Source organism: Bos indicus x Bos taurus, chromosome 25 (assembly GCF_003369695.1).
Source record: "Bos indicus x Bos taurus breed Angus x Brahman F1 hybrid chromosome 25, Bos_hybrid_MaternalHap_v2.0, whole genome shotgun sequence".
NCBI classification, from domain to species: domain Eukaryota; kingdom Metazoa; phylum Chordata; class Mammalia; order Artiodactyla; family Bovidae; genus Bos; species Bos indicus x Bos taurus.
The window spans coordinates 8,460,918-8,479,763 of record NC_040100.1 but is presented as its reverse complement, the minus strand read 5'-3'; the positions used below and the strand labels follow the sequence as shown (position 1 = coordinate 8,479,763).

Sequence of the window (18,846 nt, the reverse complement as noted above, 5' to 3'; positions counted from 1 at the left end):
CATTCCCTCAGAAACAAACCCTGAGATGAGGGTCCAAGAGTATGTAGTTTATTTAGGAGATGCAGACACACCAGCAAGAAGGGCAGGCAGCCAGAAGGGTGTGTTGTCAAGCCTGTAATTGATTGTGAAACAGCAATTTGTTGGCAGATAGCGGAGAACACATTCCCCAGGGCTTTTTCCACCAAGGAGATAGGGACTTGGGATGGTGGTTAGATGTCTACTTTATTTTATTTTTGTTAATTTTATTTGTACTATATTTGTTAACAGAACACGATGTTTTTTTTTTTCTACTACACTGATGCGTGCTCAATGGCTCAGTCATGTCCAACCTCAGTCATGTTCAACCCCATGGACTATATAGCCCACCAGGTTCAACCCCTGTCCGTGGGATTCTGCAGGCAAGAATACAGAATTGGGTTGCCATTTCCTTCTTCGAGACATCCACTCTAATTAGCTGTTGGTTGAGGGCTACCTGGGGCTCTTCATTCCCTGGTATTTCTGGCAAAGAATGAAGTACCCAGGCACAGAGCCACAGATCCTCCTGACTGTTGGAAGAAGTCAGGAGCACACCGAAGGTATACGGCCCGAGGGAAAGGGGCACAGAAAATACAGCTTCCGTACACTAGTTTTTACTACAAAAGGGATAAGTGCACATCGCAAGAAGTTTAAACACCCCAGAAAAGTACTAATAAAGATGTCACAATATCTTCTGTCTCCCTGACTCCCATTCTGACTTGCCAAAGGCAACCACTCTTGATGGTCTGTGTCCATCAAGTTGCTAAGCATACAAGCATCTTTATTTGCACAAATAGGATCATACACTTCATGCCCTTATGCACCTTGCTTTTTTTTTTTTCCACTTAAAAATATGTCTTGGGGGACTTCTCTGGTGTCCATTGGTTAAGAATCCACTTTGCAATGCAGGGGACATGGGTTTTATCCCTGGTCTGGGAATTAAAATCCTGCACGCCATAGGGCAACTAAGCCCGTGAATAACAACTACTGAGCCTGCACTCTAAAACAAGAGAAGCCACACGAATAGCACTGCCTGCATTCTTGTACATGCACTTCTGGGCAAGTGTGTAGGACACACTCCTGGAGGTGGAATTGCTGGGTCAATGGGATGCGTGTTTAACCTTTTAACATATGCTCCCAGACCATCCAGAGAGGCTGGATCAGGAAGCACACCTGCCAGCCGTAGGACAGAGTTCCAGCCTCTCCACCCTCTCGGGGGCACTCGTCTCCTTGCCATCAATCCTCTTCATGAGCCAGGCTGCCGCTGTACCAGATCTGACGAAACAAACATGAACCGCCAGATGAGAACCAGAAAAGACAGTTCGTTCAGCAGAGGAGTCAGATGCATCATTTGCGTTTTGCAGGGACTCACGGGCCACCGGGCGGGTGGGAGAGTTTCAGGGAGGATGTGAAGGAAGGCACAGGGATGTCTTCATTGGAAGCTGGGGTCAGGAAGCTGGAGACGGGATAATTAGAAACAGACATCTTCTGTGATTGATTTGGGAGTTTGTTTGTTTCTCTAAATATTTTTTCTGCGTGGGAAAAAAGTCTTTATTGAATTTGTTACAATGTTATTTCTGTTTTTTATGTTTTGTTTTTTTGGCCACCAGGCATGTGGACTCTTAGCTCCTCTGACCAGGGATCAAACCGGTATCCTCTGCACTGGGAGGCGAAGTCTTAACAACTGGTTTTTAGTTGCTCAGTCGTGTCCGACTCTTTGTGGCCTCATGGACTGTAGCCCACCAGGCTCCTCTGTCCTTGGGATTTCCCAGGCAAGAGTACTGGAGTGGGTTGCCATTTCCTACTCCAGGGCATCTTCCCGACCCAGGGATTGAACCCAAGTCTCTTGTGTCTCCTGCATTAGCAGACAGGTTCTTTACCACTGGGCCTCCAGGGAAAACCCCAGGAGTATATTTGGCTTTCTCTGACTGGTTCCAAGTTGGAAAAGGGGGACCATTAAGGCGCTGGCAGTCACTGACCCCTCTCGTGAGGGTTCTGGGCTGGTTGCTACAGAGGCTCTGCGTCAGAGTTCTGTTGTCACCTATGAGACCAATGTCTATTTGTGGTTCAGTCTCTCATCCCTGAAGGTGCAAGCTCTCTTCCATCCTTAGAAAACCACTCTTCTTTTCAGAGGGAAAGCTCAGTCACCATTCAGATGCCAGCTCTTTGTTAAGGATCTCTGCAGGCTCTTTTCCCCACATCAGAATGTCCTCTTTTCTGCGTGGTTTATCCATACCCTCGATTCTGCTTTGTATGGAGTTAAAAGAAAGTGCCACTCAATCCTAAAGGAAATCAGCCGTGAATATTCATCGGGAGGGCTGATGCTGAAGCTGAGGCTCCAATACTTTGGCCACTTGATGCTAAGAGCTAACTCACTGGAAAAGACCCTGATGCTGGGAAAGACTGAGGGCAGGAGGAGAAGAGGGTGGCAGAGGAAGAGATGGCTAGATTGCATCACCAGCTTAAATGGACATGAGTTTGAGCTAATAGTGAAGGACAGGGAAGGCTGGCATGCTGCAGTCCACCGTGTCGCAAAGAGTCAGACACAACTTAGCAGCTGAACAACAACAACCAGAGAACTTAAACAGTTTACTGCCAGGCTTTTCAGTGCTCTTCAGACTTTCTGTACCTGGAGGCTTGTTTTGAACCGTGGAAGGTTGGCTTGCCTCCCACCTGCAGGAAGACGGCTGGGGATCTCTCCCCAGTTGGCAATGACCGATGGAGGGAGGTATAATTCTGAGGGGTGGGTCTCACACCGCTTCCCAGTGACTGGAGCTGATTCCCCTCCGCTTGATATCACACTCTTACTGGCTGCTTTCTGTCTCTCGTGTTACATCCTCATTCTCCTGGTGGTGGTTCCTGTGCGTGCGACCAGTACCTCCCAAATGTAGTATTTTAACCCCAATCTTTATTTTGGGGACTGCTTCTGGGGAAAACTCAAACAAAAATGAAAAGTTTTTCATCTCCCAGAGTCCCTTGGACAACAAGGAGATCAAACCAGTCAATCCTAAAGGAAATCAACCCCGAATATTTGTTGGAAAGACTGATGCTGAAGCTGAAGCTCCAATATTTTGGCCACCTGACCCGGAGAGCTGATTCAGTGGAAAAGACCCTGGTGCTGGGAAAGACTGAGAGCAGGACGGGAAGGGGTGACAGAGAATGAGATGGTTGGATGGCATCACCGACTCAATGGACATGAGTCTGAGCAAGCTCCGGGAGATAGGGAAGGACAGAGGAGCCTGGCGTGCTGCAGTCCATGGGGTTGCAAAGAATAGGACACAAGTTAGCAACCGAACGACAGCAACAACAACATTTTACAGATGAGGGAAACAGGCTCAGAGAAGTTAAGTGACATATTTCAAGCTCCTGCAGTTTATCAATCAGGATTGGTATGAAAGCCATACTGCTTTCGACTTGTAAGTGCTGATGTGTTATTTTTCTCCCTGATCCTTTGAATCCAGAGACCATCTTTTATAATTTAATAGTCTTATGAAGCCTAAACAGCTTGTTGTGCAACAATGTGTTCTGTGGAAATTGTTTATAAATTTAACTGAATCCAGTCACTCATGTATGTTTCTCGAAGTTCATAACAGGATTCCCAAGGGCAGGCCAAGACCACTCCTGGGATGCCCTGGGCTCAGGCTGCCTTCATTCCCTCCCAGCCTTGAATGGACAACTCATTCAGGGTGATCTCTTGGGCACACACTCAACTGTTCACACCCCAAACCTCCCGCCCGAGGGAGATGAGAACAGGAAAGACAGGACCAACCTCGAAGGAAAGATTCTATTTTACTTGGATTGTCATTTCAGAACAGCCAGTGTGTCCCTCTACACTTGACAGACAAATGACATGATGCTGGGAAAAAACTGGGATCCTCTTCGCCCTCAACTCCCACCTCATCTACCCCTCAGCAAAACGTAGGGGAAAGGCCAGCCTCAAAGGCAGAGTGGGTCTTTATCCCCAAAGCAGCAGGGAAGCCAAAACATACCACGAAGCAAAACATCTCCTCAATCCCGTATCTTCACAGAAGAATGCAGCTCCCCAGGCTGGCCCCTCACCCAAGTCCTCCAGGTCCATTCATTACAAAAACCAACGAGTTCCTGAAAACGTTATTAATCATGTCCCACAGAGGTGTGCAAGGAGGGCCAGGATCTGGCAGTGTCTGTGACCAAGAGCCCTCTATTTTTGTTGGGTTTTTATTCACCTGTGAGTAGGACAACCCAGGAGCATCCCCATCATGATGGAGAGCTACAGGTGTTGAGAGGTCACCCATCCCCAGACAGACAGACAGGCAGACAGCCTGGAGGCCTCACTACAAGACCAGAAGGCCCATCGAAGCTACCTGCAGGCTAAGGCACAAACAGAATCTGTCTGTAGGTCAGGTCTCGTCCACTGGGACTCTTATGCAACCTGTGAGTTGGAGAAGGGCCGGCTCCAGCTCAGAGGAAGGACAAAGGACTGCCACAGCCCTGCTTCTGGGACCTTCTCTCCCCAGCTCAGGAAAAGCAAGAGGCTGGGATCCTTGGAGCCTTGGGTTTTTTAAATAAACTAGACACATCCCCCGAGAATGATGCAAAGAAACGGCAACAGCAGTCCTTTGCCTACCACCGCTGGCTCACCAGGCCCAGAGCAGCCTGCCAGGAGGCGGGACCCAGGCCCCAGCTCAGGACTGGGGGCCAGGGCCGGGCTTAGATGAAGGTGCTGTTGGCCAGGTGTCTCCAGAAGGGGGCTGTAGTGCTCATCGCCCTGGCCCTAGCGGAGGCTTTCTTCTGCTTGGCATCCAAGTTCTTTACATACTTCTGGACCCACGGCAACTTGGGATTGCCGCAGAACTTCTGGCCCTTCCGGGTGGTGAAGCTGTGGGGAGAAGACAGGGCACCCATGAAGCCGGGCGGGGCCGGGGAATCCCTTCCCTTCCTGAGGACGGCACGCGGAAGCCCAGAGAACACGCGCTGCCCCAGCCTCCTGGCAGGCTCTGAACACAATGTCTTCTCTCTGTGCGTCTGCATCCCTTTGTTTCAAAAACTTCATGTTCATGTTCGGTAACCTCCTTGTCAGGTGGGGAAGCCCAGCTCTGCCTGCACAGAACACTGGGTCTGAAGGGAGAGACACAGTGTCTACTCACAGGGAATGAGAGAAGTTGCATTGAAAACCCCCAAGACAAAAAGGCCTCCAGTTCACACGCTGTGCAAGGAAAGGTGGTTGATAAGGATGCCAGAGCTGGGAGGAGGCAGTGGAATGCCCTCTTCCAAGCCAGGGATGCCAGGCTGTGGAGCTGGGTCTGGTGCCAATGGAGAAAATTACCAATAATAATACAATGGTTTTCTTTAATGCCCCTCAAAGATGCAGACAAAATAAAGATTCAAAGTTTTAATTAACTTCCAGACTGATAAAAGCAATTCTCTGAATTCTGTAAACCATTGCATAAACGCTTGCTTTGGGGGCTTCCCAAGTGGCACTGGTGGGTAAAGAACCTGCCTGCCAATGCAGGAGACATAAGAGACATGGGTTTGATCCCTGGGTTGGGAAGATTCCCTGGAGAAGGGCATGGCAACTCGCTCCAGTATTTCTGCCTGGAGAATCCCATGGACAGAGGAGCTTGGCAGACTATACAGTTCATAGGATTGCAAAGATAGCTGGACATGACTGAGGTGACTGAGCATGCAAAACAATTTGAACAAGTGTTAGCAGCTTTAAACAATTCACTACAAGGAAATGGTTATGCATAATAAATACTACCTTCTGGGTTAAGAAAAGATCACATTTCTGTTGCTGTTTATGAAGTGAGCTCCCACTTGCTGTCTCGAAACTCTGAAGTTTATTTCAAGTCCTAAGTGACTTTGAGTAGGTCACCTTTTAGCCTCGATTGCCCCCCGTCAAATGGGGATAATCAACTGCAGCTGATGTAATGGCTGAGCGGGTTAGTTAGGGGAATGTTATATGCCCCAATGGATCTCCCTGGTGACTCACTGGTGAAGAGTCTGCCTGCCAATGCAGGAGACGCAGGTTCGATCCCTGGGTCGGAAAAGATCCCCTGGAGAAGGAAATGGCAATCCACTCCAGTAATCTGGCCAGGAAAATCCCATGGACACTAGCCTGGCGGGCTACAGTCCGTGGTATGGCAAAGAGTCGGAAGAAGTAAGCAACTACACAGCAACAACAAAAATAGGCCCCAGAGGTTGCCTCGTATATTTATGATGGTCAACTCTGAATCCTCTTGCTAATCTCACGGTGAGGAAGCTGAGGTTCAGAGGGGTGGGGTGACCTGTCCGGGATCACAGAGCAGGGCCCTCAGTGGGCCTGGAGTAATAGTTACTCCTCCTCCTGAGTAATAGTTACTCACATCACTCCTGCCTGGGGGCAGATGCTCCTGTTGGTAAGCTGGTAGCTTATCACTCGGCTCTCAGGAATTTTCTTGGAAATGAAGGTAATGCAGCAGGAAGAGGGGAGTGTCACGGAGTCTAGAAGACAGGAGAGAAAAGAGCCATGGTCTCCACTAGCCTGCCCTAGACTCTGAGCTTCAATAAGGGCCCATACCCTAAGGACTTCCCTGGTGGCTCAGGGATAAGGAATCCGCCTGCAACGTAGGAGCTGCAAGAGACACAGGTTGGATCTCTGGGTTGGGAAGATCCCCTGGAGGAAGGCACGGCAACCCCACTCCAGTATTCTTGCCTGGAGAATCCCATGGTCATAGGGGGCTGGCAGGCTAAAGTCCATAGGGTCACAAAGAGTCGGACATGACAGAAGCGACTTAGCATACACGCACCCTGCGTTAAACACCTCCGGTCCAGCCACTGGGCTGCCCCCCTTCTCACCATTCCCCTGCAGACCGAGGCTGCTCGGTCCTCCACGCTCTGCTGTGCCATCCCAGTCATGCCCTTGGGATGGCTATCCCGAACAGGAGACCCAGGATGGGGTCAGAGGTCTTACCTGCAGGGGGAATGCACAGGGCCAAGAGGAGGAGGCTGGTTGCCATGGTCACGGGCCCTGCCATGTTCTGGAGAGCAGAGAGGACAGCTCAGGGCTCAGTGCTGGCAGGCAGGAGGAGAACGGCTGGGATGAGAGCACTTGACCTACCCTCTGGCCCTTTTCAGGCAGCTAGGAGGAAACATCGGTTTATATAGCGGCCTCTCTTTGGGAAGCCTCCCCCCCCATTCAAAGTCCTAGAAGCCTCAGATCTGCAAAGGGGAAGTTGTTGCCTGCTGAGTCAGGGGTTATCCTGAGCATGCTAAGAAAGAGCTGGAGGAGGAGGGCATTCCCCCGCCAGGGTGAAGAGCAAACACATTGGATGCACAGTCAGAAGGCTGATATGGAGCCTGGCTATGCTGGCCATTGCCTGTGGGACTCTGGGTCAGTCATTCACCTCTCTGAGTCTCAGTTTCTTCATCTGAAAATGGGTAACACTATCATCCATTCACTCATTTAGCAGCTCTTATTAGGCATGTACCCTGTGCCAGGCTTCTAAGTGGGGAGGCACATATAAGATCAAGTGCATAGAATCAGCTATTGCAGGTGCTGGCGGAGTGGGCGTAGAGTCAAGTATCATCCGTCTCCAGCCCCTCAGACCCCTTGCCCATGCTCATGCACACCGCCTCTTGGTGACCTTGCCTTTCTAGCCCCCAAGCTGCCAGAGCTGCCTAGCCTGCAGGCTCTAGGAAAGTGGGAAGTGTCTGGAAACTTACATCCTCAGGGAAGCCCTTGACCAATGCTGGCTGGAGGGGTACAGACTCCAGGTCCAGTGTGATCTACACTGTTTCCAGTGTTCCTGTCAGGGCTGAGTCAGTTTCTCTTTGTGAGACAAGGCTTGAGTGACCCCTTCCCTTCGGTGTCTGCTTCCCTTCTCCCCTGCTGGTTTCGCCTGGAAGCACTGTTGGATAAACCACTGGCCCATGAATCCTCATCTCAGGGTCTCCTTTAGGGACCCAAACCTGAGACAAGGGGATATTGGAAGGACTGGCCAGTACTGCGAGGAGGAAAGTAGGGGATGCCCTTGTGGAGGGTGTGAGGTTGGCTGTGCTGAGGTTTGGAGGATGAAAGGCAGTGGGGACTGTCCTAGAGCTTTGTAACCCGTAATACTCAGCTCAGTTGTCACACTGAATGGAACATGATACCCACCCAACTCCGTCCCCCATTCCTGGCTCCCAGCCTGGGACCCCATGTTTAGAGACTGCTGCTTCCTTTCCCAAATCTACTCCGTCCTCTCCATTCCATTTCTCACAGGAACAGCTGGCTTTCTCCAGCCTCTCCACTCTGGTCTTGCAAGAGCACACCTGTGGGGCACGACAGTGGCCCACATCACCTGGCTGATGGTGACCAGCTGTGTGTCTATGCCTCCCAGTTGACCATGAACACCTTGAGATCAATGTCCCATTTCCACCAAGTCCCGTGCAGGTCACCTCTTCCATGGCCAGTATTTGTAGAATGAATATATGATGGACCAACTCTGGGTCACTCTCCTCTGGATCAGGGACTCCCATGGGATCTCTGCCCAGCCCGACTGGGGTCAGTGGGTACACAGGGGAGCCACGTGGCAGGTCTTCTGATGGGGACAGGGCTGAAGTCGGGGAGGCCTTGATCAGCAGTGCCTTGTTCATAGAGTGAAAATTGCTGAGCACCCCACTCAGCTCCTCCCCAGCCAGCAGTGGCAACTCTCACTGGACAGAAGATGGGAGCATTCAATGAGAGCCCTTTACATGTGCAAGAGCTTTTCACAAGTCCATTTTAGGGCACCCCTTCTAATCCTTGCTCCTCAGTGATTCAGAGGGGACACCCTGTTGTCTGTCTGGGTTTCATGACTCAGGGGGCACTGGGAAGGGAAGTAGCACGCCAGAGAAGAGTGGGGACTGGACTGAGCAGGGTGGGAAGCCTTCGTGCATTGACCACATGTTGCAACCGGAGTGGGACGGCAGAAGGTCATCTAGTGGGAGGGTTTGGGGTGGGGTGCCTCACCCCAATTAGTTAACACCAATTACAGACTTCCCCAAGACACTTCAAAAAAAACACACAAAAACCCACTCAAACACAACATGGTAAAACAACTACACTCCAATAAAAATTAGTTTTAAAATAATAAAAGAAAGGCTGGTTCAAGACAAAACGAAACACGATACCCAGTCTCACTACTCTGTCTGGGGAAGCAGGTAAGGCAGGGATTACCAACCTGTTTTACAAAGGGGAAAAATGCAATCTACAAAAGATGACTAGACACCACCACAGAGCCACTTACCCCGACTCCCATCACGGGGACCTGCATGTTCCCGCTTGAAACGGGGAATCCAACAGCCAGAGCAATTACTCAAAGTAAGAGAGGGATAAGTTGAAGGTTCCGAGAAAGCAGAATAGAAAGAGATAGCTAGAGAAAGAGAAGGAAGGCAGGAGGGCAAGACAGTGGATGCAAAGACTTGGGGAAGGAGTCCATTCGTTAAGACTACGAGCTCCCATTTCTGGGGGCCCAGGTTCAAACCCTGGTCCATGAACTAGGATCCCACATGTTGCAAGGTGGCCAAAAAGAAAGAGGGTTGCTCCATGAAGCACCCAGAGCCCCTCCACTCCAGCTCAGACCCTGCCCCTTCCCCTGCTGTGCTTTGTCCATCTGAGAAGTTGGGGTGTTGGCCAGATCTGCATTTCCCCCGGTGTTGCAGTCACACCACCACAGGGGATACAAGAATGGGCGCTTTTCATTTTAATTTAAATGTTAGGGTCTATGATGAGGGGTTTTATATCTATGACAGTGATAGAGAAAATATGAGTTGACTAAAAAAACTGAAGGCTGAAAGTTAGTCTCAAAGTTGTGTCTGATTCTTTGAGATCCCATGGACTGTAGCCAGCCCAGCTCCTCTGTCCATGACATTCTCCAGGGAAGAATACTGGAGTGGGTTGCCATTCCCTTCTCCAGGGGATCTTCCTGACCCAGGGATTGAAATCGGGCCTCCTGCATTGCAAGCAGATTCTTTTTTTTTTTTTTTAAACTTTACAATATTGTATTAGTTTTGCCAAATATCGAAATGAATCCGCCACAGGTATACCCGCGTTCCCCATCCTGAACCCTCCTCCCTCCTCCCTCCCTTACCCTCCCTCTGGGTTGTCCCAGTGCACCAGCCCCAAGCATCCAGTATCGTGCATCGAACCTGGACTGGCGACTCGTTTCATACATGATATTATACATGTTTCAATGAAATCAGGCCTCCTGCATTGCAAGCAGATTCTTAACCAACTGAGCCACTTCTCCTTCATTGCGAGCAGATTCTTTACCAACTGAGCCACTAGGGAAGCCTTTTTTGACTAAAAAAACGAAATAAAGCAAATCACAGAACAAATGGTATGTAAATACGACAGAAACAGAGACAGCATATCTGAAATCTAAGAATATCTGCAGTCTGAGAAGCCTGGCCAAGATCCTTGCTGAGGGCCTTTCCCTTCCGATGTTTTCTTCAGAGGAGCTGGCCCTGGGGAGGAATTGAGCAGTTGGGGGGATCAGAGCTGTTCCTGGCAGGGAGCAGGTGGCAGTGGTCCTGCCCTCATGAACAGTAGCCAGGGTGCTGTCCTGGTTGCCTCTCCTGGGTGGGTCACACCATGAGCGACGATGAAGCACAGAATTCAAAGGGAAGCTGGGCCAACGCACAGCGGCCAAATGGACGAGGGCGCTCCAAGGCACATCCTCATAAGAACCGATCAGAAGAGGTGAGCTGTTACCTTGGACTAGAAACAACTCCATACACAAAGACGAGTCCCAGCAAGAAAGAATGGGCCTTGATGACCCTAAGTGGTGCAAAAGCAGACCACAGACAGGGGTTATGATGTTCGGCTGGGGTGCATGGGGTAGGAAAGGTGACCAACGGAGCAGAGCCCCACTTGCTGATGAAGCTGCTAAGTACTTTGAAGCTCTTGTCTGCGTTAATTTTCCCCACTTTATAGCAAGGAGACTGAAACTCCAAGGTTAGGAAAGGGGAGAGCTGGCATTTGAACTGAGTTCTACCTGAGTTCAAGGTTCAGGCGGTGCCTCTCGCCAGGCAAGCTCAGCCGTGATCCTGTTGGCGGGGGGCCACTCAGTTTTGAGGTCAGGGTCAGTGAGGTCAGATCTGTGGTCTCGAGTCATGGTTGGATCCAGCGGCAGGTGTGATAGGAAGGGACGGGGGGCAGGGATTGGAGATCACGTAGCTTCCCAGGGGAGGGACGATCAGGGGTCGAGAGAGCTTAATTGGCTCTGCTCCACACATTAGACTGACCTGAGGTGCCTAGAGGAGAGGGCGATACGGAATCTGGGTGTGACCCCTGGCGCGTCCTGGATTGTGGGTAAGAAGCACCTGCGGGTTTCCTAAGACCCACATCATGGAAGCCAGTCCAGAACCCATCTTTTAAAGACCCTCCCAACTTGGAATAAACATTTTGCATCAGTTAAAAAAAAAATAAAGCCCCTCCCTAAACCCTGAGAAGACTGACCAGGAGCCATGGCTCAGATGACCACCTTTCTAGATTGGAGAGTCACCTGCCAGGGTTGAAATCTTAACTCAGCTGGGTGGCCAGTGTTACTTAACTCCTCCAAACCTTAGCATCCACACCCCGTCTGTAAAATGGGACATAGTGACAATATCTGTCTCGTAGGTTATTATGAGGATTCAGTAAGATAACTCATGTCAAGTATTTGGCTCCCCGTCTGGATAGATCAAGTTCCCACGAGAAGATGGTTATGTGTTTCCTTTATTTCCCGACAAATATTTATTATACTAAGTGGCAGGTAAGTTCTAGGGACAAGGGATCCAGGAGCGAACACAACTCAGAAAGTCCATTTCTTCATGGAAAGACCAGTCTTTCTTTGGGAGATAATATATCAAGTACAAAACAGTGATAATTGTATCTTATAATCTACCAGGCAATGACATATAAAATGCCTTTTGTAAGGAGCCTTTTATAAACTCTTCATTGACTTGGAAGCATTAAAAATTTTACAAAAATATTGGCTTATTTACCAAAGAAGTAGTTCACTAAAGTGTATACCTATTAGAACATTTCAGTTAACAAAAGGTGGTCATCTTGTTTTGTTGTTTTTATTACAACTTGTTTACAAGCTGGTGAACTGACTAAGCAATCTTAGTCTTTTCCAGTGACCTTTCGTATATCATGTCATTTAATCTAATCTTTACGATAATGACCCTATGGAGTAGATATTATTAATTTTGTTGCACGGAGGTGAAGTAACTTGTTCCTGGTCACACGGTCCCTGACTGTATCTTATTTGCAGCTGAAACCTCAACCACCATGTAGGGTGTTAGAAATATAGAGGGAATGTGAGGAAGAAAAAAGGTTAAGAAAAAGAAGGCAAATGGACAAGCTGATCCTAAAATTCACGTGGAAGTGCAAGGAACTCAGAACAGCCAAAACAATCCTGAAAAAGGAAGCAAAGTTGGAGGACTAACACTTCCAGATTTCAAAACTTATTGCACCCTAAGGTAATCAAGATAGATTGATACTGGCATGAGGATAGATATGTAGATTACAGGAACAGAGTTGAGAGTCCAGAAAGAAACCCTTACATTTACAGTCAATTGATTTTTGACAAGGGTGCAAAGTTCATTTGATGGGAAAGAACAGTCTCTCAACAGTTGTGTTGGAACAACTGGATATCCATAAGCAGATAAATAAAGTGACGCCCCTCTTCATACCACATAGAAGAATTAACTCAACATAGAGCGAAAATCTAAATGAAAGAGCTAAAACTATAAAACTCTCAGCCAGGCTCCTCTGTCCATGGGGATTCTCCAGGCGGGAATACTGGAGTGGGTTGCCATTCCCTCCTCCAGGGGATCTTCCCAACCCAGGGATGGAACCCAGGTGGCCCACATTGCAGGCGGATTCTTTACCATCTGAGCCACCGGGGAAGCCCTTAGAAGAAAACATAGGTATAAATCTTCGTGACCTTGGATTAAGTAACAGTTTCTTTGATATGACACTAAAAGCACAAGCAAGCAAAGAAAAAAATAAATAAGTTGGACTTCTTTAAAATTAAAAACTTTTGTGAATCAAAGCACACTCTCAAGAAAGTGAGTAGCCAACCCACATAATGGGAGAAAATATTTGGAAATTATCTGATAATTCTAGCATCCAGAATATACAAAGTCCACAATACAAAGACAAAAAAATATAATTTTAAAATAAGCAAAGAATTTAACTAGGCGTTTCTCCAAAGAAGAGAGACAAATTCCATAAGCACATGAAAAGATGCTCAGCATCATTAGTCAATAGGGAAAAGCAATGAGCTATCACAATGAGATATCACTTCGCACCCACAAGGATGGCTATGAAAAAAAAACAACAGAAAATAAAAAGTGTTGCCAAGGAAATGGGAACCCTCACACATTACTCATGGGGAATGTAAGATGGTATAATTACTATGGAAAAATTTGGCAGTTCCTCAAAAAGTTAAATGTAGAGTTACAATATGATCCAATAACTTCATACCCTCACCCTAACCCTAGAAAACGGAAAACAGACATTCACATGGAAACTTGCACCTGAACCTTCATAGCAACAGTATTCGTAGTAGCTGGAAAGTGGGAACAGCCTGATGTCCCTCCAGTGATAAATGGACAAGGCTCCAGTGCAATGTACAGCGGGATTTTATTCAGCCGGGAGAAGGAGCGAAGTACCGATATATTCATTAAGTTAAATGATGGGCACAACAGTCCAGACACTATGATTCCATTGGTAGGAAATGTTCAGAACAGATGAATCCAGAAGGATTTACAGCAGATTACTGGCTGCTGGGGGCCTGGTAGGAAGAAAAAGTAGGGAGATACAGAGTTTCTTTTGGAGGTGATAAAAATGTTCTAGAATTTTATAGTAGTGACGGTTGTACAAACTGTGAGTATACCACTCACACGTATGTTTTAAAGAGGTTAAAATGGTGAATTCTTACGTGATGTGGATTTTATCTAAATTAAAATTTAAAGGAGGGAATTCCCTGGAGATCTAGTGGTTAAGACTCTGTGCTCTCACCGCCACGGGCTCAGCTTCAATCCCTGGCGGGGAAACTAATCTCACAAGTCCTGCAGCACAACCAAAAAGGAAGAAGCTGCTGAGGACACCTTCCAAATGTTTGTTCCAGTGGTGGGGCCTTGAAGGCTTCATAAAGGCCACACCCAGTTTCAAAACTCTCGTCTATCTCCCTCACATGGCCTGACTTTCATCCAAGGGTCTGATTAATGAGAGTGAAATCTGAGAGGGCACACAGGTGGGCAGGAAGCAGTGGGTTTTCCCCCGGCTCTCCCCGACCCTGGGCACACTTCCTGGCAAACAGGCAGAAAAGGAAGCTTCCTTAGGCGGGTTCCGTGGCCGAGTCCTCAGAGAGATGAAGCTTTGAGGGCCTCCTTCTCTCTCTTTCCTCCCCCGACCCTCCTAAGACCCCAGTACTTCCTGACTCCCTCTGTCCCTTCTTATATCAAAGCCTACTGTATAAAAAGGCAATAAAAGACACTCATTCCCTCTACACACAAGTGACTTTTAACAGCTTACAATGGGCTTCCCAGGTGGTGCCAGTAGTAAACAATACACCTGCCAATGCAGGAGACTCAGAAGATGCAGGTTTGATCCCTGGGTTGGGAAGATCCCCCGGAGGAGGAAATGGTGACCCACTCCAGGGACAGTGGAGCCTGATGGGCTGTAGTCCATGGGTTCGCAAAGAGTCCGATGCAACCGATCAAGTGAGCATACACACACATGCACCCAATAGCTTAAAATAAGAGGGTTGTTTTTGTATTCTAGGCCTCTGGAAATGAGGATCATGGAAGCCATGTTTGTCCTTCTTGGAGAAGAGTGTTGAAAATATGCAAAGGGTGGGGGGACTTCCCTGGTGGTCCAGTGGTTAAGAGTCTGCCTGCCCATGCAGGAGACACGGGTTCAATCCCTGATCCGGGAAGATCCCACATGCCGCAGGGCAACTGAGCCTGTGTGCCACAGCTACCGAGCCTGCACACACTCTAGAGCTCCACCACAAGAGAAGTCCCTGCAATGAGAAGCTCATGCACCGCAACTGGAGAGTAGCCCCCACTTGCGGCGACTGGAGAAAAGCCAGTGCAGCAAGGACAGGCCAGGACAGCCAACAATAAATAAATAAATAAATACATTGTTTCAAAAAAGAAAATATGCAACAGGGGAAGGAGTGCGTGAACCCAAGGGTGCTGAATTGTAAGCAGAGGTGTCCATGTAAATATCATGTAAATTTCAGAAAGGGTAGTACACCAGTAGTGATGAGCATACCTGGCAAAGATATTTCTCCTTGGAGAAATAAACGATTCCAGTGCTGGGTCAAAGAAAGCAGAAACTGGAATATCCTTTTGGTGCCAGAAAGAAAGAAATTGCCCAAAGAATCGTATGTCCAAAGGACACAGGAGCTAGCTTGCCGGAGCTCACACTGGCCAAGTCTGAGACAGTTGATCAGTAATAGTGGATAGTGATGAACTGAATAAAATAAGAATCAATCAATTAACAAAGTGTGGGGTTGAATTTTTGTCTCCGTCAAAAAAATGAGTGTTGGGGTCCTAACCCCCAGAATCAAAATGGGACCTGATTTGGAGACAGAGTCTTCACAGAGAAAATCAAGTTAAAATGAGGTCATTCAGAAGAGATAAAATCCGATATAACTGGTGTCTTTAGGCGTGCACACAAGCTCAGTTGGTCAGTCCTGTCCAACTTTTTACGACACCGTGGATTGTAGCCTCCAGGCTCCTCTGTCCGTGGGATTTCCCAGGCAAGAACACTGGAGTAGATTGCCATCTCCTCCTCCGGAGATCTTCCCCACCCAGGGATCAAACCTGCATCTCCTGCATGATAGCCAGATTCTTGACCACTGAGCCACCCCTGAGCTTCCTCCATCCATAGGATTTTACAGGCAAGAATACTGGAGTGGGTTGCCATTCCCTTCTCCAGGGGGATCTTCCCGATTCAGGGATCAAACCTATGTCTCTTGCATTTCCCACATTCGCAGGCAGATTCTTTACCCCTAGCACCACCTGGGAAGCCCCTTTCTGAGCTCTTACCTGATCCTTTATTATTCCCATTTCACACGTGAGGAAACTGAGGCTCAGAGTGGTTAAATGACCTACTCAAGCCCCAGAGCCATGATGCAGCAGGACTGGTCCTCCATCTTCTGTTGAAGAACCACGGCACCAGGCTCCATCAGCTCTCTCCTGGATTCCTGCCCCGACCTCCTAACTGAAAGTGGCTGAAGACAGTGTGTCTGGGGTGGAAAGTGAGGGAGATGCGGGAAGGAGCCAGGAGGATGGATGGGCACTGGGGTAAGACATGCAGAGTATCAGGGGAGAGCAGGCTGGGGGTATCACTGCTATCCCTGGTACCCTCCCCGCCCGTTACCCAATGCACACACGGTCCCAAAGGACTGGGAACAGGGGATGGTCCTGGGAGCCACTTACCTGGAGGTGGCTAAGTGACAAGTCGTAGCACCAAATCTAGAAATGTCTCCCCTTTCCTATCATGTCTGGGAGAGTAGGCGGGGAGGAGGGGCCTCGAGGGCAGGGAGGGGATCCTCCTGTACATTTCACTTTGGCTTGGCTTGAAAACTCAAAAGTCCAAAGTTCACGAGGACATCTGAGAATATGGCTTCATTGCATGGGGTGGGGGTGAGTGCTCGGAGAGAGAGGCCAGCCCATTGATAGACCGGGGGAGCTCTGACGGGGCGGTCATCTCCTCGCATACCCTAAGCCCCGTCCCGGAAGGGAAGTGGCCCTGGGCAGTGCAACGGGGAGACAGTGACAGCTATGAAGCACCTTGCCCTTTGATCTCTTGATAGGAGGACTTCCCAGAACTCAACTTTTCTTTTTTTTTTTTTTCAAACACCTTTATTTTACTGGGCTGTGAAAAAAATTGCTGTTGTTGAGTCACTAAGTCTTGTCTGACTCTTTGCGATCCCATGGACTATAAGCCTGCCAGGCTCCTCTCTCCATGGGATCTCCCGGGCAAGAATACTGGAGTGGGTTGCCATTTCCTCCTCCAGGGGATCTTCTTGACTCAGGGATCGAGCCCAAGTCTCCTGCCTTGGCAGGCAGATTCTTTACCACTGAGGCACGCTTGAAAAGTGAATATGAGGTAATCTCAAAGGCAAATAAATAGTTAATAGAGGTGAAGGTGTCAATTGGCAAGCATCAAGGTAAAAATAAAGGTCTGTGGCCAAGGCTGGGGGGAGATAAAGGACCACATGGTAATAATCACACAAACAGGGCCGGCGGATGGGGTGCTAACAGAGAGGTAGGATGGAGTAAGAAGTATTTCCTAGTTAGAGATGTCCACGCCTCAATTCCTCCCCAAAAATGGTTTTTATTCCCTCAAGAGAAGAAAGGGAAAACAAATATCATATATGAATGCATATATATGGAATCTAGAAAAATGGTTCTGGATGAACTGATTCGCAGGGCAGGAATAGAGATGCAGATGAAGAGAACAGACTTGCGGACCCAGGGTGGGAAGGAGAAGGGGGGATGAACTGAGAGAATAGCATCGACATATATACACTGTCGTGTGTGAAATAGACAGCTCTCTGTGTATAGCACAGAGAGCTCATTTTGCTTCTCTCTGTTGGCCTAGAGGGGTAGGAAGGTCGGAGGATGGAGGCTCAAGAGGGAGGGGATATATGTATACTTAAAGCTGATTCACATTGTTGTACAGCAGAAACTAACACAACTTTGTAAAGCAATCATACTCCAAATAAAAATAAATTTAAAAAAACTCCAAAATATTCACAATGGTTACTTCTGACTCCAGGAATTTAAAATAAAAATTTTTCTACATTTCCTGAAAAGAAAAAGAAGGATAAACAAAATTAACCCTAATCTTTAACAAAAGTGAATAAAATAAACTGCATTGAGTCTTTCAGCAAACACACAACACCAATATGTAAGATGTTTGTTTCCAACTGAAACAGGGTTAGGAAATATTATGTAATAAACCAAAAATCTAATTGTAGGCCTATTTATTGATGATGTATATAAATATACTGGTAAAATAGGCTTCTTGACCAAGGAATAAAAACTAAAGATATGATTATGTCAGTGGCTCAGTGCATAAAATGAACTCAAAAATAAAAAATATTAAAGTCTCATAAATTTAAAATAATCAGTCTTGCGATATGAATTTATGCATTCACTCTATTTGTTTTTATCATACATCAGGCTTATAGGAGGGAATCCTTTGTGGCTTAGACAGTAAAGAATCCACCTGCAATGCAAGAGACCTGGGTTCAATCCCTGAATCAGGAAGATCCCTTGGAGAAGGGAACAGCAACCCACTCCAGTATTCTTGCCTGGAGAATTTCATGGATAGAAGAGCTTCATGGGCCACAGTCCATGGGGTTGCAAAGACACGAATGAGCAACTAACACATATGTTTATAGCACTGGAGATCAGAGCTCAACTTAATGGAAGCAGGGGCAGAGACAGTGGTATTGCTAACCAGCTTGCCCAGTCTGCCTAGTGAACTGGGACAACTCTAAACCAAAGGGAACTAGAAGATCCCCTGGCATATCTCAGTCAGTGCTACCATCTGGCTTTCCCAATGGCTCCGATGGTAAAGAATCCACTTGCAATGCCGGAGACAAAGGTTTGATCCCTGGGTTGGAAAGATCCCCTGGGGTAGCAGATGGCAATTCACTCCAGTATTCTTGCCTGGAGAATTCCTTAGACAGAGGAGCCTGGTGGGCTACAGTCCAGGGAGTCGCAAAGAGTTGGATAAAACTGAGCATACAGGCACATTGTTCTGTCTTAGACACTGGAGGTCCCAGGAAGACAGAAGCAGGGGTCAAGAGGTAAAACTCAACAAAGGAAGAC

At 47.9% G+C, this 18,846-nt stretch overlaps 1 protein-coding gene across 1 annotated transcript; it reads right to left on the bottom strand.

Annotated features, from left to right (window-relative positions):
• Positions 1 to 3,785: 3,785 nt before the first annotated feature.
• Positions 3,786 to 16,744, bottom strand: CCL24 (C-C motif chemokine ligand 24). The gene is made up of 4 exons (XM_027527771.1): positions 16,441 to 16,744; positions 6,947 to 7,114; positions 6,360 to 6,477; positions 3,786 to 4,873 (listed from the first exon to the last, which is right to left on the bottom strand). Exons 2-4 carry the CDS (start codon positions 7,008 to 7,010, stop codon positions 4,705 to 4,707), a joined length of 351 nt encoding a protein of 116 aa, XP_027383572.1. The 5' UTR covers positions 7,011 to 7,114; positions 16,441 to 16,744; the 3' UTR covers positions 3,786 to 4,704.
• Between the last annotated feature and the right edge of the window lie 2,102 nt (positions 16,745 to 18,846).